The sequence below is a fragment of the Martes martes genome (assembly GCF_963455335.1).
Source record: "Martes martes genome assembly, chromosome: 1".
NCBI classification, from domain to species: Eukaryota; Metazoa; Chordata; class Mammalia; order Carnivora; family Mustelidae; genus Martes; species Martes martes.
Genome location: NC_137888.1, coordinates 48979950 through 48999589, shown reverse-complemented (window position 1 = coordinate 48999589; position 19640 = coordinate 48979950). Strand labels below are relative to the sequence as shown.

The 19640-nt window shown below is 39.1% G+C and overlaps 1 protein-coding gene across 1 annotated transcript in view; it reads right to left on the bottom strand.

Moving 5' to 3' along the window:
- Positions 1-3344: 3344 nt before the first annotated feature.
- Positions 3345-19640, bottom strand: part of NXPE3 (neurexophilin and PC-esterase domain family member 3) — a 37269-nt gene continuing 20973 nt past the window's right edge. The window contains exons 3-5 of the mRNA XM_080803400.1: positions 15805-15878; positions 7142-7348; positions 3345-4815 (exon numbers count right to left, since the gene is read on the bottom strand). Coding sequence (XP_080659526.1) covers positions 4265-4815; positions 7142-7348; positions 15805-15878 — 832 coding nt within the window. The 3' untranslated portion in view covers positions 3345-4264. The remainder of the gene's footprint in view (positions 4816-7141; positions 7349-15804; positions 15879-19640) is intronic.

The window sequence follows — 19640 nt, the reverse complement described above, 5'->3', positions numbered from 1 at the left end:
GCCTTCTGTATCCTATAAAGTTCTGCCTTCAGCAACCCTCTTATCTCCCACCACTTCCCAGTCGTCCCCCCTTTTCTAGGTGCTCCCAGTACTCAGGAACTGTGGTCTTACTTTCAAAGAGAAAAAGAACACCTTCAAAATCCTATCTAGTTATTGCAACTGAGAAGTCAGGCATTGTAAGGGCACTGAGACCACACTGCAGACATAAACCCTGAAGAAAATAAATAACACAAGAGAATGCACTTAAAGTGGAATTTCTAACATAAGTAACTAGCTAATGCTAATAAACTGAATATACCCAGATAATGCTGAGCATCCTTGGGGGGTTGGTAATTTCCCGGTGCTTCTCCCAGTAATTGCTTTTTCCTTTAATAGGGCCCAGAAAGAGACTCATCTCTGGCATGTAATATGAATATGTAAAGGCTTACCAAATATTCTTGTTACACCCCAATGTATCAATCTGAAACAATACCTGAAGCCAGGAAATGTCAATCAATGTCAAGCGTCTGCCTTCATCTCAGGTCATGATCCCAGGGTCCTGGGATGGAGTCCTATTTTGGGCTCCGTGCTCAGCGGGGAGCCTGTTTCTCCCACTGACTGCCATTCCCCCCTGCTTATGTGCACTCTCTCTCTCCTTCATAAATAAATAAAATTAAAAAAAAAAGTTTGAAAAAATGATGGTTGTTCATAATGGTAAAATGGATCATAGTGGAACACCAAAGGTCTGTTTTGTACTGCTAATGAAAGGTTACTCTTAGTAAGAAAACTTCTAGAAAATATAATGTGCATAGAAGGGCCTTATTATGGATTATCCCTTTCACAAGAAGCATCAAACCAATCATCTGAGCTCTAGAATATGAGGAGATCCACTAAATGAAATTAATGCTGTCATTCCAAAATAAAAGTCCATGGTTTAACCTAATGAAACTGTATATAAACCACTGCTTAATATTTTATTATAAACCTAAATATCCAACCATAATGGCCAACTTCATTAAATAGTAATAGCATTAGCTGAACTATTGGGCAGACTTTTATAATTCAGTTATGAAGACTAACTAGAAAATATTTGTATGATAAATTAAAAAAAAGATACAAATTACATATTACCTGTGATTTTAGCTATGTGGTTTTAAAAAAACCTGGAAGAAAATATACCAAAATGCTATGCCTATCACATTCAGATGATAGAATTATGGATTCTATCTAAAGATTTTTGTCTAGGTTTTACAGTTCTCAAATAACATGCCTTTTATATTTATAATGGAAAATATATATAACAAATTATATTATTTGGCTGGCATGCTAATATTCACAACTATGTGGTACTGGCCTAAAATAAACTTTTCAGAAGAAATTAAAATATTGTTCCAAGCTCCATACTTAAACACATTTTTGGAGGGACGTATGGGTGGCTCAGTTGGTTAAGCATGGGACTCTTGATTTTGACTCAGGTCATGATCTCATGGTTGTGAGATCAAGCCATGAGTTGGGGTCCACACTCAGCATGGAATCTGCTCTCCCTCTCCCCTCACTTGCACTTTCTCTTAATAATAAATAAAATCTTTTTTTAAGGCATTTTTAAAAAAACTCCCACATCAGAGAATATAAAGACAAGTTAGAGGGGTACCCAGGTGGCTCAGTCAGTTAAAGCGTCTCTTCTTTTTTTTTTTTAAAGATTTATTCGTTTTTGAGAAAGAGAGAGAGACTGAACCTGAGTGATGGTGGGGGGTGGGGTGCATAGAGGGAGAGGACAGAGAATCTCAAGCAATCTCCCCACTGAGTGTGGGCTCAAGGCAGGACTCTATCCCAGGAAGAGTCAGACACTTAACCAATTGAGCCACCTAAGCACCCATAAGCATCTGACTTCTTAATTTTGGTTCAGGTCATGATCTCAGGGTTGTAAGATCAGCCCCACATCAGGTTCTATGCTAGGCGTGGAGCCTCCCTCTCTCTGCTCCTCCCCCAGCTCACACACCTCTCTCTGGAAAGGAAAAGGAAGAGGAAGGCAGGTAAATTAGAAAAGGGACAAAGTCAGTTAGAATACTTCAAGAAATTGTGTCATCAAATCTTTAGGGCCTTATGTAACTATATCAAAAAGTAACAGAAACTGGATGAGATCTCACAAGAAATCATCTGCACAAACAAGAAGCATCACTACTCCAGGGCACCTGCGTGGCTCAGTTGGTTGAGTTTCTGCCTTCAGCTCAGATGATGATCCCAGGGTCCTGGAATCAAGTCCCACATCGGGCTCCCTGCTCAGTGGGGAGTCTGCTTCTACCACTGCCCCTCCTCCCACTTGTTTTGTCTAGTAATAAATAAATAAAATCTTAAAAAAAAAAAAAAAAGCATCACCCCAAAGCCCTGGAGAGGCAGTGGAAACTATAATTCTCCTAAGAAGATGAAGCCTCGGCCTCCTCCAGCAATCTTTGAGAAAATGCTCAAAAAGTTCTTTCGTGAAAAAGAGAATCTCTCTTTATAAAGTCCAACAAGTTGTAGTTGAAAAGGGCTATGTACTTCTCACATACCTTGGTTCAAATCAAACTTGAGTTCCTCATCTATAAAAGGTACCTAATATCACCTACACTACTAGATCATGATCAGAATTAAATGTTAAGGAATAAGCTCTTGAAATAATAGACAAGCTATATTATTTCCTTAGTTCTATCTTCCTTCTTCCCTTAGTTGGTATTTCTCAAAGTGTAGAATACTACTATTGCATCAGTCACTAGACAGTTGAAACAAAGGTTGATTCCACAATTGCCAGAAGCATGACCCCCTAAGACTGTATTTTTATCAAATATTCCAGGTGATTCTCAGACACTCTAAAGCTTAAAGACCATTAAAATTAAGCTTTCTTAATATTTTTAACTACTTGTTGGTCCTCTTTAGACTCAGAAAATAATTTAAAATCTTTCCCCATATATATATTTTATAAACTGAAGGTGGTCCTCAAGGCTAAGAAGGAAGATTTTACTCTCTCTGTTCTTAAGTTAAAACTCCAAATTCTTTGGCCCACTCTCCTAAGAGTGTATTCTTTTTCATGCTTTAAGCAACTGTCTTCATCTCTAAAGCTTCCCCAGTCTCTTCATGTGTCCCTTTAGGGATAACTAAAACTAGATTGTAACCTATTGTGGCTCGGAAAAGAGTACTTATACTTACTAAAAGGCCCCAAGTTAACCTAAACTCATCTAAATTAATAAGGTAAAGACAGTCAAGTAAAGTCAATAATTCAATTATTTTAAGATAGCAGTAGGAATAGCAGCTTTTTACCTCCAAGCATGAGAGAATGTGTGTACCTTACATTCAAATCAAAAAAACCTGTTCTAGATCTCAATATCGAACTTTAGATTCTAATTAGATTTTAATTTCTAATGTTGGTATGCAATTCAAAGTAACAACCAAAAAAGAAACACTTGAAATTGATGCAAGTAACTTCTACAACTTTATAATAAACAATCTTTACATAAAATGCAGTTCTTAAAACCCTCAAACTTCAAAACACAAAAATAAATTTCCATTTATAGATTCCCCCTTCCAGTTTCAAAAGTGATTACTTTAAAGTATTCATCATGTAAAATTCAGCTGAAATAAGTAACAACCCCCCAGTGCAAGTATCAATTCGACACACAGATTTTGTGTACTGTTTTCATACTTTCCTTTTGCTTCTTTTCTAGATAAATGCAGAATATTGTAAATATTCTCACTAGAAAAATCTGAGCAAGGATTCCAGCCTGAAAAGCAACTCAGAAAAGGTGAATCATCAAGAGAAACTCCCGAGACACAGCAGTCTTCAGTGTGTTACAGGAGGCACTGACCAGAAGCCTCATTAGTTCATCCCACCAAAGATGGACCAACTGTGCTGTTCATACAGATAAGCTCACTCTCCTCTACCAGATAAGCTACAAACACTTCACTACCAACCATTTAGGTCAGAATACGTCTCACAGTTTTTAGCATAGTACTCTCCCCTCTCAGGAGAGGCTAATTCAAAAACACTCATTAGCATCTTTGGTTACAAGGGGAATACAGTGCGTAGATGTTGTTAATAATGATTCTCCAATGGCTATGTAAAGACTGGAAAAAAATCCTGTAGGTAGATATAAATGCAACCTGCATTTTCTAAGCTCCTTAGAAGTCTCATATAAAGTCCAGTTCCTTTTGAAATTTTGTACATGTCACTAGCAGCTATCTTTCCATGGGGCCAGCCATAAACTTCCTGTAACACAGGTAATGTGATTCCTCCAGTCCCCTCCAGGGTGGGCTAGGTCTCCACGGGGCACACAAAGGACAAGAACATGTCCAGTTGGTTCTTCACAATAACTTCATCTGGATGTAGCTTGTGGGGTAAATAATGAGCCAGGGTCATCTCCCAGGCATCAACGAGATACACTCCAACCCCTGAGAACATCTTCCGAAGGATGGTGTCCAGCTGAAAGTTGTACCAGTCACTGTTGAAAAGGCTCACCTCGGGCCCCAGCTCTTGGGCATTGGCTGTTCGGATGACTACCACAGTCTTAGGGCTTCGATCCAGGAGCTGGACCACGGCTCGACGTATATTCCTGAGCCGCCGGATGTACACTTCCAAGGGGAAGGTACTGAAATGAGACCATATAGCTATGGCAACCACGGTGTTCTTCCCTCCCACGATGCCATTCAGCTCGTTGGCCACATAATGGAGCTCATTGCTAAAGACAGTTGTAAAACGGATGGGTGGACCATGGCAGCGATATTTGAGCAGGATGTTGTGCTTCTGGTCCACCGCGAGGAAAGGACCCACATTCTTGGGACTACCCAAGTTAAACTCCACTAAATCTGAAACAAGGAAAACTCAAATTCATAAAACTCAAATTCATAAAACCAAGCACATATATTATGATCATTCTATACTTACCAGCTTAAAAGAACTTTTTCTTAAATAAAAGCATAACCAAAAGGTACAAGTGTAAAGGGAATAACTATTTCACTGGCCTCAATAGACCTTTAGTCTAACATATTTATTATTTGAAACTATCAGTGATACCTATGTCTGTATACCTCAGAAGCAAAATAACCTCTTTACCTCTAACCATTAGGCCAAGATATCTTCCTGTTTGCACCGACTATTGAATATCTTAAAAATCAACTTGGCATTTACACATTATTCTTCTAATGGGCAAATACTGTTTCTTCTAGGACAAGGGCTCTAACTTCTGCTTTTTTAAAAACATATAATAGTAACCAAATACCTCTTTTTGCAATACATGAAAGAAAGGAGCAACCCTGTTTCTTTTGACCTCCTATTTCACCCTATGGATGGAAAACCATATTAATATCTTAGAGAATGTCTGTCTCTGTCACAAGAATAACAAAGACAGCTGTACAAGTTAGAATTCCCTTCTTCCTCCCCATTATCTAAGTGGTGTTTCAAAGTTTAGCTCCTCTGAGATCTTCTGAAGGTCCCAGGAATCAGTGATTATTTCTCTTTTGTTAACCCTAAAAAACTCTGGCTATACAATTAATCACTTAACATAAGCCCCATAAGGGAAGAGGACCTGTCTCATATACTTAAATGCTCCTACAAGTGCCTTTCGGAGAACAGACTAAATAACTTCTGGCAACCCAAGTCGATTAGCACTTCTGAGTACCTACTCAGTGCCATGAGCCAGCAAGGCTCAGATGGGTAAGTCAACAGTCCTTGATCTCAAGAGGTACACAGTCCATTCTGAAAAAGTAACATCACACTATAATTGGTGTACGTTCTTCTTACAGGTTAAAGGTGTCACTTTTCTCTCCTGCAGTCTCGGGCTCCTCTTTTAGATTTTCCAACCTGATTCATTACTACTTAGCATTTGGCCCCACTTAAGTTGAATAAACTCAAGCTACCATTTTTTCTTTTGATTAAGATCAAGCACTGACACAAGGCTTTATCAGGTGAAAATCTGTCTACAAAGGATATGGTGGAAAACAAGACACTCCATGTGATCACTCCGATGAAAGGAAATAATGAGCTACGTCATTAGAACTTAAGAAACAAACAACTACAGATTCTTGGAGGGCCCTGCCTAGCCAGCATCAAAACATGTTTCGCATTATTCTATACAAATTATAATCTCTTTTTCTAGTTTTTAATTCATGCTTTATTGACTAAACTCGGCTATGCCTATTTCAAAAAAACAAGCAAAACGAAAACCGGAATTTCTACTTTTGGGGATCGTATCTACTTCTTCCTTTCCTTCTAAAAATTAAGTCTGAAATTACATTGATGTAAAAAAAAAAAAAAAAAAGATGAGAAAATTACCAAGAACAACTCACAACAAAACTAGGGGACTGTGCTTTATGGAAAGCCCTGCCCATACACAAGCCCTCAAAAATAGTTCCCACAGAATTACTTGTCAGCTCTCTAAATTGTAAGCAGGGTCTTTAGTGCTGTTACCTGGGACTCATCCCTCCTAACCCCATCCACACACCTTCCACGAAGAGGAAAAGGCCCTTGAATAAAGGATGGCTCTCCAGTGAGTGGGGTTTTATTCTGAGTCTGGATAGCACCACCCAGAGCCCACAGTGAAATCAGGAAGCTAAGAATGCTGGGACTGATCAAGACTCCCTCAGTAGGAGCCCGCTCATCTCAGAATCATACCAATGGAATGCCCAACAGACGACACTGGGAAGGTTTTGCTGAATGGATGCATTAAAATGGACCATAGTCAGTTTGTCTGCTTCCTTCCAGTGAAATCTATTACAAACTTGGAGTCTGACCAAACAGAACTAGGAGAGAAACAACTGGAAATGTCCACTTCTGTTGTAGAGCCCAGAATAACAAAAGTAAAGTTCTGCTGTGAGGTAATACCGTCTTGCTGCCTCATTGCATGCGTGAAGGAATGAAGGACTGAGAAGTCCTTCATTAAGTCAATAACATGTCCAAGATCACACAGCTAATCAGTGGTATGAAATTTCACCAAGGACCCAGTGCTTCCATCAATACGTCAACCCCACCATGGATCAGAAACCATCACACAGCTCTCCAGGGTTAGGATACCTCTTTAGTCCTACAGAGAAATAACTACTTCCTTGGCTGGTGCCCTTCCTCAGGCACTGGAGTGAAGCAAGCTGATTCTGTGCATGTGGAAAAGAGTTGTAAAATAAAATGTAAAGTACCAACCTGGAACAAACGTAGTAAGGTATTCAAACCATTGCCTGATTGTTGAATCTCCAAATAAATACACCACTTTTCTTTGTAAGCATTCTGTGATGTTGTCAGGGTCATTAAACTGGCGCATCTTAAACTTTCTGGGCCTCCACTGGTCTTTGTAATAGTATCCAGAAGGAAAAGTTCCTGAGCCTTGTGATAGTTCTAGATTGTTAGTTTCTGAAAAGAAAAAGGAAAAAATAAGATATTTTGAAAGTCTCCTCCAACAAACTCTACACGGAAAATGTTCCAAGAAACATAATTATGCCCCTATATTTGTTAGCCTGCTTGTATATGGGTAAGATTTCCTGTCATCACAACTCAGAGAAATCCCAGACTTTCCCCTTGCTACGAAAGGTTCTCCTTTGCACAAAAATAGGAAGATCTGAAATGTGTGTGAGGGTATTAGTGGACAGAAGGGGAAAAGGGGACCTTGAGCATTCCCCTCTGATTATGCATGTTTCTATCAAAGCCAAAAATAAAAGCAGGCAAATACCATGGAAATGTGTAGATATAAATACTGTCCAGTATTATCCCAGAATAAGTTTCTTATACAAAAGCCTATGAGGTAAGTCACACCTTAAATTTATATTTTACATATGTATAGCTAGATAAGTCTCTTGCTCAGCCTATTAAAAGGGAAGTTTTAACCTATGGGTCCTATAATCAAATATGAATTCAGAAAACCACCACTTAATACAGAGAACAAACCAAATGTACATACTCTAAGGAATTATTCCCCAGAACACAGAAGGCTCAGAAGGTCTTTTTGCACAATGAACAGTATTTAACATGCAGCAGCAGGGGTGCCTGGGTGGCTCAGTCACTTTACTGTCTGCCTTTAGCTCAGGTCATGATCTGGGGTCCTGGGGTCAAGTCCCTGCTCCGTGGGAAGTCTGTTTCTCCCTCTGCCTGCTGCTCCCCCTGCTTGTGCTCTCTCTCTCTCACCCCCTCTCTGACAAATAAATAAATAAAATCTTTGTAAAATAAAATAAAATGGAGCAGCCGTGTGTACTCGCTACACATGATGACACAAGTGCCAGCACACGTTTCAGAGGGAGAGTCAACATCCTTCTGCCCTAATACCTCCCTCGGAAAATGCTTCTGCAGAAACAACACACTTTACATGCTTCAAAATAAACAGACTGGGATGGCGAATATTTCTTGTGTGTGTTTACTCTGCAATTAAACATATTATCTCATATGATGCTCATAATAAACCTTTAAGAGGTAGGTGCTATTGTTACCCCTACCTTTCAAAACAGCTAAGTGACTTGAACTAGACCCAGAGCTCATAAGTGGCAAAGCCAAGACCTGATCCAGGCTGGTGAGCCCCAGAGCCCACGTTCTAACCACCGTGCTACATCACCCCTCAAAAGAAGATGGTTGTAGATGGCAGCCATTTTTTGTTTGGCTTTCTTCCTGAAGCTGTACACTTACTCATATCCAACACTTATTCGAATCTACAATCTTCAAAAACCACCAATTACTTTACATCACTTTCTTACACACCCCAAGTCTCAAACCTTATCATAATCCAGTAATTCTGCAGTCTCACCTGTTAAACCACAATTTGAAATCCAAATGTTTAAGACTCAGCAATTTAACTATGAGTCCCGTATTTGTGACTATTTTCAGTTTATCATATTGATATTATTCAAATTACACAAAGTCATTTTGGTTTTATTCTCTTCAAAGAAGATGCCCTATTTGACAGTGCATATTTCATCTTTTAACTTAGGCAGTTGCTAATTCTTTGAAGGTTCAGGGCCTAAGCAGAAAGGTAAACAGCATTTTTTTTTTAAACTTTACAAGAAAGAAAGAAAGAGAGAGAGAGAGGGAGGGAGGGAGGGAGGAAAATAAAAACTTTACTTGGAAAATGTGATTGTCAAAGGAAAAATGGGGGGGGTAAATATTTATCTGGCTTATTCAAAAACAATTTTTCCCCATGTCACCAAGTGTGGCTTTATTATGTTACCACACCCTGCCCAAAGCTCCCTCATTACATCAGCACATCAAGCTTACAAAGGCAGAGAGCTCTAGAGAAGATGCCTGGGGCCCAAAGAAAACATTCACTAGACTGGGAATTAAGAGTGATTTTGAAGTTACCATTTTTACCATGGTTAATTTAGAAGACTTGGCTATTCTATGTCAAATACATGTTATAAAGAATAGCATATATCACACAGGAAACAATTACCATTTCCATTCAAATATTTACTACCAGAGTTAAGTCAAACAAAGCAAATCAATTACTGAACCTGCCATTAATTCTTTACACATGCAGCACTAGATAACAGAGCATATTTTTAAAGTAAAATACATGAACCTACATTGCCCTCTTATGGTCAGCTGAGACAAACACATTTCCTTTTTTTTTTTTTTTTTTTTAAGATTTTATTTATTCATTTGAGAGAGAGAGCAGGAACAGAGGGGAGTAGCAGAAGGAGAAAGAAAGGGAGAAGCAAACTCTGCTGAGCAGGGAGCCTGATGTAAGGCTCGATCCCAGGACCCTGAGATCATAACATGAGCTGAAAGCAGATGCTTAATCCACTGAGCCACCCAGGCAATCCAACACCTTTCCTATTTTAATAAGACTTTAAGGAGTCTTAAGTTATTTCAAAGTCAGCATTTCTTGGATCTCAAAATTTTCATATAAAATATGAAAGTCTCTAAAATTGAATATATAACCCTAATGTACTACGCATGTGGAATAAAAGTAATTTTGGCATGCCTGGGTGGCTCAGTTGGTTAAGCATCTGCCTTTGGCTCAGGTCATGGTCCCAGGATCCTGGGATGGCATCCCACATCAGGCTCTTTGCTCAGCGGGGAGTCTGCTTCTCCCTATGCCTGCTGCTCCCTCTGCTTGTGTGCTCGCTCTATCTCTGACAAATAAATACATAAAATCTTTTTTTTTAAGTAATTTTAAAACAAAAATGACCTATTACATAATTTTACAGTTATCTTAAATACTGACAATGAAGGAAGAAGTTTCCCTGGAGGTCGTTATAAGGACAGAGAAGATCTTTATGCAAAATCAGAAGGGATAGTTTCGATTACTTGCAGGTAAGGTCCCTGCTTCTCTAGACAGCATTGGCTTCTTTTTAAAACCCGTAGCTTATATTTTCCTCCAAAGGGTGTCATCCCATGTCATTCATTAGCCAAAATGAGGGCTTTTTGGGCCATAAATGAGACAAAATGAGAGAAAAATGCAGAGAAAAAAAATTTCCCTAAACTATCTAGAAAGAGCTGGGTGAGAGATACAGTGTGAATTAAGGGTGGGAGGTGTGTGTAAGTGCATGTTATGCACAAGTCCCTTAATTTTTCGGCATGGAATTACCTACAGAACAAAGAAAAGGAAAAGGTAGGCCAAAGGAGAATGTACAGTTCATGAGAGGAAAAACAAGACAAGACAGAGAAGAAAAAGAATCAAACAATTCCTTGCATTAGGGAACACAGTGGGCACAGGAACACTAGGGTGCCATCTCAGGGAGATAAGAAACGAGGATGGCATGTGTGGAGCTGTTTAGGGATACCCTGTCAAGTGCTGGGACTGTGAGAAGGTCCTGGCTACATAGTCATTACTGTAGCTTGAGTGTGACTTTACCCTTGAGTCCCCCTAGAAAACCCTGGGAATTTAATTTTTTTCTTTATACTTTAGTCCTCCAAAATCTAAGCATTTTACAGAGGAAAGCTATAAATAGGTATAGGTAGAAATACCTACATATTTAAAGAATGTTAGAAAGGACTTCAAATAATAGCTAGTCTAAATATCTTTTAAAGGTGAAGAAAGTATGTCACAGAGTGACTTGCCAAAGTTTCTCCAAGAGTTGTAGGGACAGCTAGTGGTCAGGGCTATACTGTTTACAAAGGCATACATTACACTACGGATACAGTTGTGGGAGTGGGCTTCCTACCCCCAAATGATATCAGTTGGTTAGATTTTATATGGAGGATATTAGCCCTTTGATTTTCCAAGTTAGCCAAATTAAATGTATTCTGTAGGAAGTATTTTTTCCAACAACTGGAAACCGCTTGTCTTCAAAATAGTTTTGTCCAATTTGCTACGCTACCACATCAACGTTAGAGTGACGTGTCATCCAATACAGCACCAGTCTGGTTTTCACCAAGATCCAACAGTGTTTCATCATTCACTCCATCATTTGGATGCATTTAGATTTTAGAGAGTTGATGGATTCCACTACTGCAGACAAACCCGAACAGCAAGATATCCTCCACCACACCTCCAAAGCAGGATTAAGAGACACAGAAAAGGGGCCAGACCTGAGTCACAGGCTCTGGTTTATGTCTGGCTCCACCTCCCCAATGTGAGACCCCAGAAATCACTTAAACTCTCTTCTTAATCCCCTGTATTCTCAGAGTCTGGTCTAGCATCGAACACCAAGTAGATGTCAAACTGAATGAGTCTCTGGAACTTGGTCTCATTATCTACAAAATGGTTAAATTACTAGTTGTTTTGAAAGGCTGTCATTAAAGTCTAATACTATAGTAGTATTAGTAGTCTCAATCATTTCTAAATACAGGGAACACTGGAATGTTGGAAATATTCTATATGTACTAAACATTCTGTATCGTCATGTGAATGGTAGTTACACTTAATTCATTTTCTGTTGCTCTGTAACAAACCACCACAAACTTAAGTGGCTCAAAAACAAGGGACATTTATTATCAAGAGTTCTGTCAAGAGTCCAAGGCATGGCACAGCAGGGTTCTCAGAGTCTCACAGGGTGAAATCAAGTTGTCAGCAGGGCTGTGCTCCTTTCCGAAGATGAGAGAAATCTGCTTCCAGGCTCATTCAAATTGTTGGCCAAAACTATGGAAAGAACCTAGATGTCCATCAAGAGATGAACAGATACAGAAGATGCAGTATGTGTACGTGTGTGTGTGTGTGTGTGTGTGTGTGTACAGGAATACTATACAGCCATCAAATAAAACGACGTGGATGGAACTAGAGGGTATTACGTTAAGTGAAGTAAGTCAATCAGAGAAAGACAATTATCATATGAGCTCTCTGCTATGAGGAATGTAAGATGCAGGGTGAGGGGTTGTGGGGGGTAAGGAAGGAAAAAATGAAACAAGATAGGACCGGGGAGGGAAACAAACTGTAAGAGACTCTTAATCTCAGGAAACAAACTGAGGGTTGCTGGGGGGTAGGAGGGAGGGACAGGGTGGCTGGGTGATCGACACTGGGAAGGGTATGTGCTACAGTGAGTGCTCTTAATTGTGTAAGACTGATGATTCACAGACCTGTACCCCTGAAATAAATAATACATGATGTGTTAATTAAAAAAATAAAAAATAAAAAAATAATTGTTGGCCAGATTCAGTTCCTTGTGGTTATAAGACTGAGTTTCTTGTTTCCTTGGTGATCGTCAATCAGGGAATGCCCTTCAGTTCCTAGAACCTGCCTACCTTTGTGGCCACATGGTCTCCTCCATCTTTAGACCCAGTATCTCCCTCACATGGAAGCCTTCTCACACTTCAAATCTCTTCAAGAAGAACCTGGTTCCTGTTGAGGGCTTATCCAATTAGGTCAGGTTTACCCAGGATAGCATATTTTTTAAAAGTCAACTTTGTTACATAATCAAATCATGGGAGTGATATCCCATCATATTTGCAGGTCCTTTCCACACTCAGGAGAAAAAGAATTATATATGGGCATGGGTCCCTGGGAGTCATCTTAGAAGTCAACTACCACAGCTACAAAGACAGATATAAATGTAAATTTCCATTGTACTATATATTTACAATCCATGCACTCTATTGTCTGTAAGATACCCCTCAAAAGATAAAATAGCAAAGGGCTACAAAGATGTGAGCATTTATTCTACTGCTATTTGATCTAGTTTTATCCTAAACTCCCAGTAAGCTCCCCCAAAAATGAGCTCTAGTGTAGTTGGTGAGGCTAGAAGCCATGAAGGCCTTTATTAGGCTATGATGGTCTAGGGACCACAGCACAGGTGTTAATGAAAAGTCAACAGCAATTCTGACACTGGGAAAGCCTGTCAGAAACCAGATCTTGTCCCTATGGTTCCTTAATTTGACTAGAATTATACCTATGCTTGGGGGTAGACAGGTAATCTCAAACAATTCAGCAAGACTAAATATGCTTCTTAGAATAATTTTAACTTGTAGGAAAATAAGTTAACTAATACATTTAAAAAGCTGATAAGGAAAAAAAGCCTTCGAAAAGCAGGATTCATAAGTAAAATAATAAAAGTACAAAGACTATATACCTTTCCAAGGCCAGGGCAAAGAAAATACAAGATGGGTCTGAAATATCTTGTGGGGCCAGAAAGTAAGGAAGTGCTTACGGTGGGGCGGGGGGGGGGGAGCAGGGAATGACAGCATGTCAAAGGGGCACAGGAGCCTAACAGAAGAAGTTCCCAATTGCCAAAACCGGAGCAATTAGAGCAACAAAACAAATAACAATTGAATTAAGTAATAACCTAAAGAGTGAAATAAATAATCATGAGTCATAAGCCTGTAATGGCATAATTAAACAAACAGGAAAAAGGGGACAACTCTTTCTTATGGAAAAATTCCAATTAATAACTGTCTTAGGAATGAGAGATTAAAAAATCAGGATTACATATGACAGAAATAATTGCTGCTGGCAAGATCTACTAATGAATGTAAAAATTAGTGGGTGAAAGTGTAAGCAGAAACAGGACGTTTACATCCTGTTTTAATATAGAGACATCTGGAGAGTAGTTTCCTGTGGCTATTATAGCAAGTTACCACATACTTAGTGGCTTAAAACAACACAAATTTATTCTCTTTCCATTTTGGAGGCCAGAAGTCCAAATTCCGTATAACTGGGCCAAAACCAAAGTCTCAGTAAGGTCATGCTCTCTCGGGAAGAGCCAGGGAGCAATTTGTCTCCTCGCCTCTTCTAGGGCTGTCTTCTCTGGCTCATGGCCCCTTTCTCCACATGTTAAACCAGCAGCTCGGCATCTTCAAATCTCTCCCTGCTTCCATTGTCACACTGCCTTCTGCTTCTGTATGAAATCTCCCTCTGCCTCCCTCTTAAAAAGCCACTTGTGGTTGCATTTAGGGGCCACTCAGATTATCCAGATAATCTCTCCCCATTTCTAGACCCTTAACTTAATCACAGATGCGAAGTTTCCTTTACCATCCATATACAGCAACATTCACAAATTTGAGAGACTAAGATCTGGATATCTTTGGGGCCATTATTCAGCCTTCCACCGTCTCAAAGCATCTCTCCAGAATACAGAATAAATATAAAGAGGAGAGAACCCTGACAGACACCATGTGAACCTACTGATCAAAGGTAACATCGTTAACAATACCTATCAACATCATGTACTCTCCTAAAAGGACACAGCATCATTTCTGTTCTTCCAAAAATGCATGGTCTCACTCCAACCACTAGAAAACATTAGACAAATCCAAAGCTAGAAACATTCTAAAGAATATCTGACCAATGCTCTTCAAAGTTAAGAGTCACCTAAGATAATGTCATAGAGGGAAGACTAAGGAAACACGGTGACTAAATGCAATGTGGGATCCTGCACTGGATTCTGGAATAGAAAAAGGACATGAGTGGAAAAACTGATGAAATCTAAACAAACCCTACAGTGTAGTTAATAATATTGTACTGATGTTAAAATCTTAGTTTTGAAAGTATTATGTGGTTATATAAGATGTTAGCATAAGGGGAAGCTGGGTGTAGGCTATACAGGAACTTTGTACTATTTCTGTAACTCATATGTTAGTTTAAAATTATCTAAAAACCAAAAAAACAGTGTTTAAAAAAAAAAGGAAGGAAGGAAAAAGGGAGGAAGAGAAGGATGCGAGCCCATGGCTTAGGGTCTTTGAGTGCACCCTGCTGGTAACAAGTGTGAACTGCAGTGAAGTTCTCCTAAACTGGGTCTTATTATATAAAGCAATTGCCCTTCTCTTTTCTCTCCAATTATGCTCCAGCTCTGAGATGGTCTTCTCAAAGCCAGGCTATTATGCTCCTATTGATTCATGGTTCCTTTCCTCCTCTAAAAATCCATCAAGGGGATGGGATGCCTATGTGGCTCAATCAGTTTAACATCTGCCTTCAGCTCCGGTCATGATCCCAGGGTCCTGGGATCGAGCCCCACATCAGGCTCCCTGCTCAACAGGGAGCCTGCTTCTCCCTCTCCCTCTGCCCCTGCTTGTGTCCCCTCTCTCGCTGTGTCTCTCTCTGCCAAATAAATAAATAAAATCTTTAAAAAAAATTAAATTTTAAACTTTATTTTATTTTTGTATTTAGTTATTTCATTAACTTAAACGTAAATAGCCAAGTAGCTACCATATTGAACAGTATAGCACTGAAGGCTCTTGCGGAGCCAATCAGAGAAGGGAAAGGAGGAAGAAGATGACTTTTACAGGAGTATAAATAGTAAAGCCCAAGATTATACACATAAGGTCTGATTTATTTTAATCAAAAAGCTCTTTCAGTATTTTCAGTTGTGCCCAGAAGTATATCCATGGCATACTAATTTAACGTCCACAGCATATTAAAAGGAGGAAAAAGGTTTTTATAACATTAGTGAAACCACAGAACCTCACCCATTTAGTAAGAAAAACAACAAATCATCATGCTCATTCCTTTTTACCTTTTATTCTCCTGGGAATCACAGTCACCCAATCAGGTCCACTGGAGTTGATTGGCATTTTGATATTGACACCACTTTAGAAGGAATAAAAACAGTACAAGCTTAGATTCAAGAACATTTATTTTCCAACATATATGTATCTTCATTTGCAAATAAAAAAACAGGTATGATTTCACAGAACCTTAAGATGAAATATCCTTATAAATGTTAATCAGCACAATTAATAAACTATGTCTCTTATAATAAGCAGGTTATATAGACATATAAAGTGAATAAAAATTAAATAGGTTTTTAATTTTTCACTGCTTACCAGTGACAGTATAAGCTCCAAAATGACAAATTCTGGTCCGAATTACTTATTCCCCTTGGACTCGGAAAATGATTCACACTGATGAGAATATCACTATCTAATTTTCAGGCTACAAATCCTTGTAGAATTAAGTCACATGTCAGATTCCTTAGGCCTTGCCCAGAACAGAGACGAGTCCCTACTGAAGATACCTGTCCCTAGATACATGCTTGCTGTACTCTGTTCATCATTACTATGTCTCTTTCCAAAACATACACTCCTCAAAGACACAGACTATGTCTCACTCACCTTTTGTCTTCAGCACTTAGCTGAAGACAGGCCCTGGACTAGAGTCCAGGCTTGGAAAATATTTGATGGAGGGCTGTGTGAGGAAGTGGGGGAGAGTCGAGTCCAGGGGGAAACTACTGAAAACTTGCTATAACTATGCCAGAAACTGGGTCACAATAATTACCTCCTATGCTTAGACCAAAAACAAATAAAATAAAATGCTAACTTTCTAAATTCTCTCTAATTTTATTTATTTATTTGACAGAGAAGGAAAGAGAGAACAAGCAGGGAGAGCAGCTGGCAGAAGGAGACGGAGAGGCAGGTGCCCAGTTGAGCAGGGAGCCTGATGAAGGGCTGGATTCCAGGACCCTGAGATCACAACCTAAACGAAAAGCAGACGCCTAATCAACTGAGCCACCCAGGCTCCCTGGAATTAAAATTCTTTTAATAAAATAAAATAAATAATTCTGGGGTGCCTGGGTGGCTCAGTCAGTTAAGCATCTGACTCTTGGTTTTGGCTCAGGTCATGATTTCAGGATCATGAGACTGAGCCTCAAGTCAGGATCCCTGCTCAGCACGAAGCCTGCTTAAGATGCTCTCTCCCTCTCTCTCTGCCCCTCCTACTGCATGTGCTTTCTCTCTCTCTTCCCCTCTCCCTCAAATAAATAAATAAACTTAGAAAAAATAAATAGTAATAACTCTTAAGCTTCTACCATGTGCCTGGTACTGTCCTAGATGTCAGGGATATAACAGTACACAAAATACACAGCATCTCCTCCTTCATGGAACTGACATTCTAATGGGGGAGAGAAATAAAAAAACAAAGAAGAAAGGCAGTACAGTTGGCCCTTAAACAACATAGGTTTAAACTGTGCAGGTCCATTTATGCGTGGATTTTTTCCAATAAATACAGTACAGTGCTGTAAATGTTCCTTATGATTTTCTTTTCTCTAGCTTACTTTACTGTAAGAATGCAGTACATAACATATGTAGCATATGAAATACGTGTTAATCGACTGTAAGGGTTCCGGTCAACAGTCAGGTATCAGTAATTCAGCTTTTAGGGAGTCAGAAATTAGAGCAGATTTCGGACAGAGTCTGCGGGTGACTGGAGCCCCCCATGCCTGTGGTTTTCAGGCTCAACTGTATGGGGCACTAACTAGAAAATAGCTTAAATAAGTGGCATGTAAGAGAAGACATGACTTCTAAAAGAGCATAAATAGACCACTTTCATGAGAAAGCCTTGGTAAAGAAAAGAAGAAAATTTCCCCTCTGTAATTTCCCTGTAAAAATGTTTAACATCAATTTGGTCACAGAGAAACAATAAAGGAGCAAATCCAAACTAAGGGACAACCTACAAAACGATGACATCAAAATTATTTTTTTTAACTTTTTAAAAAGATATTACTTATTTATTTATTTATTTATTTGAGAGACAGAGAGAGAGAAAGTATGAGCAGCATAGAGTGGGAAGGAGAGAGACAAACAGACCGCTGACAGTAGGGCCAAACCCAAATTCTTAATATTGCAAAAAACAAGCTAGAGACCTCTTCCAAATTAAAAGAGATTAAAGAGATAACTAAACACACTATGTATGATCATAGGTTAGAGTAGTTAAAATAAGTCTATTTTTTTCTTTTTAAGATTTATTTCTTTGAAAGAGAGACGGGGGGGGCGCACAGAGAGAGAGTGGGGGGGAGGGCACGTAGAGAGAGAGGGAGAGAAAGTCTTAAGCATACACCACACTGAGCATGGAACATGACACCCAGCTTGGTCTCAAGACTCTGAGATAAGGACCTGAGCAAGAGTCCTACGCGCTTAACCCACTGCACCACCAAAAGAAAAAAACAAAAACATAGATTAATTAAAACAAACTAAAATAAATAAGTAAATCTTTTTGAAAAATAAAAAGGGGCACCTGGGTGACACAGGCACTTGAGCACGCAACTTTTGGTTTTCGCTCAGGTTGTGATCTCAGGGTGGTGGGATTGAGCCCTGTGTGAACATGGACTTGGCTTAAGATTCTCTTTCCCTCTTCATCTGCTTCATGCACATACTCTCTCTCTCTAAAATACATGATACATCTTTATAAAATAAAAAAGACAGCCACAAAGGACATTACTGGGACAACCAGAGAAACGTGGGTATGCACTACGTATTAGATATCAGTATTGTATCAGTGATAAATGCCCTAAGTGTGGTAACTCTGCTCTGGCTACATACTGGACAGTCCATATCCTAGGACACTCATACTGATGGGTCCAACACCATGATGTCTGTAACTTACTCTCAAATGGTGGGCAGTAGGGGATGGCGGGGACGGGGGTGGGGGGGGGCGGAGGATTACACAAAGACATCTGGCTACAGAGAGAAAGCAAGAGAAAGCAAATGTAGCAAAAGAGTAACAACTGTAAATCTAAGTAAAAGACATGTGGATGTTCATTCTTATTATTCCTGTAGTTTTTCTAATGACTTGAAAGTTTTTTTTTTAACACAAACTTAGAAAGAGATTAAATTATGCTGGAAATATATGGGAAGCTTTTCACATGAGAAGCTCATTCTTTCAAAAGGCCTTCCTTTATACTAATAAGATCATTTAAGCAAAGTACTGTTGTTCTTTCTAAAACCAACACTTTTTTTCCTTAGGAGTGAAGAACCAAAGATGAGAGCACTTTAATTGTCCAGTTGTAATTTAGGGAACCAAAGACCAAGGCTAAGCTTCTTAATCCTTTCTGAATTAAGCAATGTTATAAGCCACCAAGCGAAAAAGGTAAAAATGGGTATCAGTCTAACATATTCAGTCCATGCACTCAAAACCGTACACCCAAGGACACCTCAAAAGATCAATTTCAATCTTTTGCTTTTTCTCCTCAGTTAGCTGGTACAAAACAGAGAAAGTAACGCAAAAAATAAAATCAGCATCAGGACTATCAAATGTTTAGTTTCCAAAAATGCCACCTCAACACTATTTTCCCAGAAAACTTCCAGGAACTAGAATTTCCTAATGATTCTACTACAAAGTGATTCTCCTACAAAGAGCCATCAGCTAGACTTATCCAGGATATGCAAGTAAGGACAGGGACATACATTATTTCATCCTTCATGACTCATAGGTGTTTTCTGTTTTTTAATGGTAGGATTTGGTGTCAGGAATATTTTTAAATTTTACAAATTCTCTAGCCTTTTCCCCACTTTTTCCACATGGAATTTCAATAAATTACAAGCTATACTTCCTCTGTTTTGCTAAGCCACTAAGTGG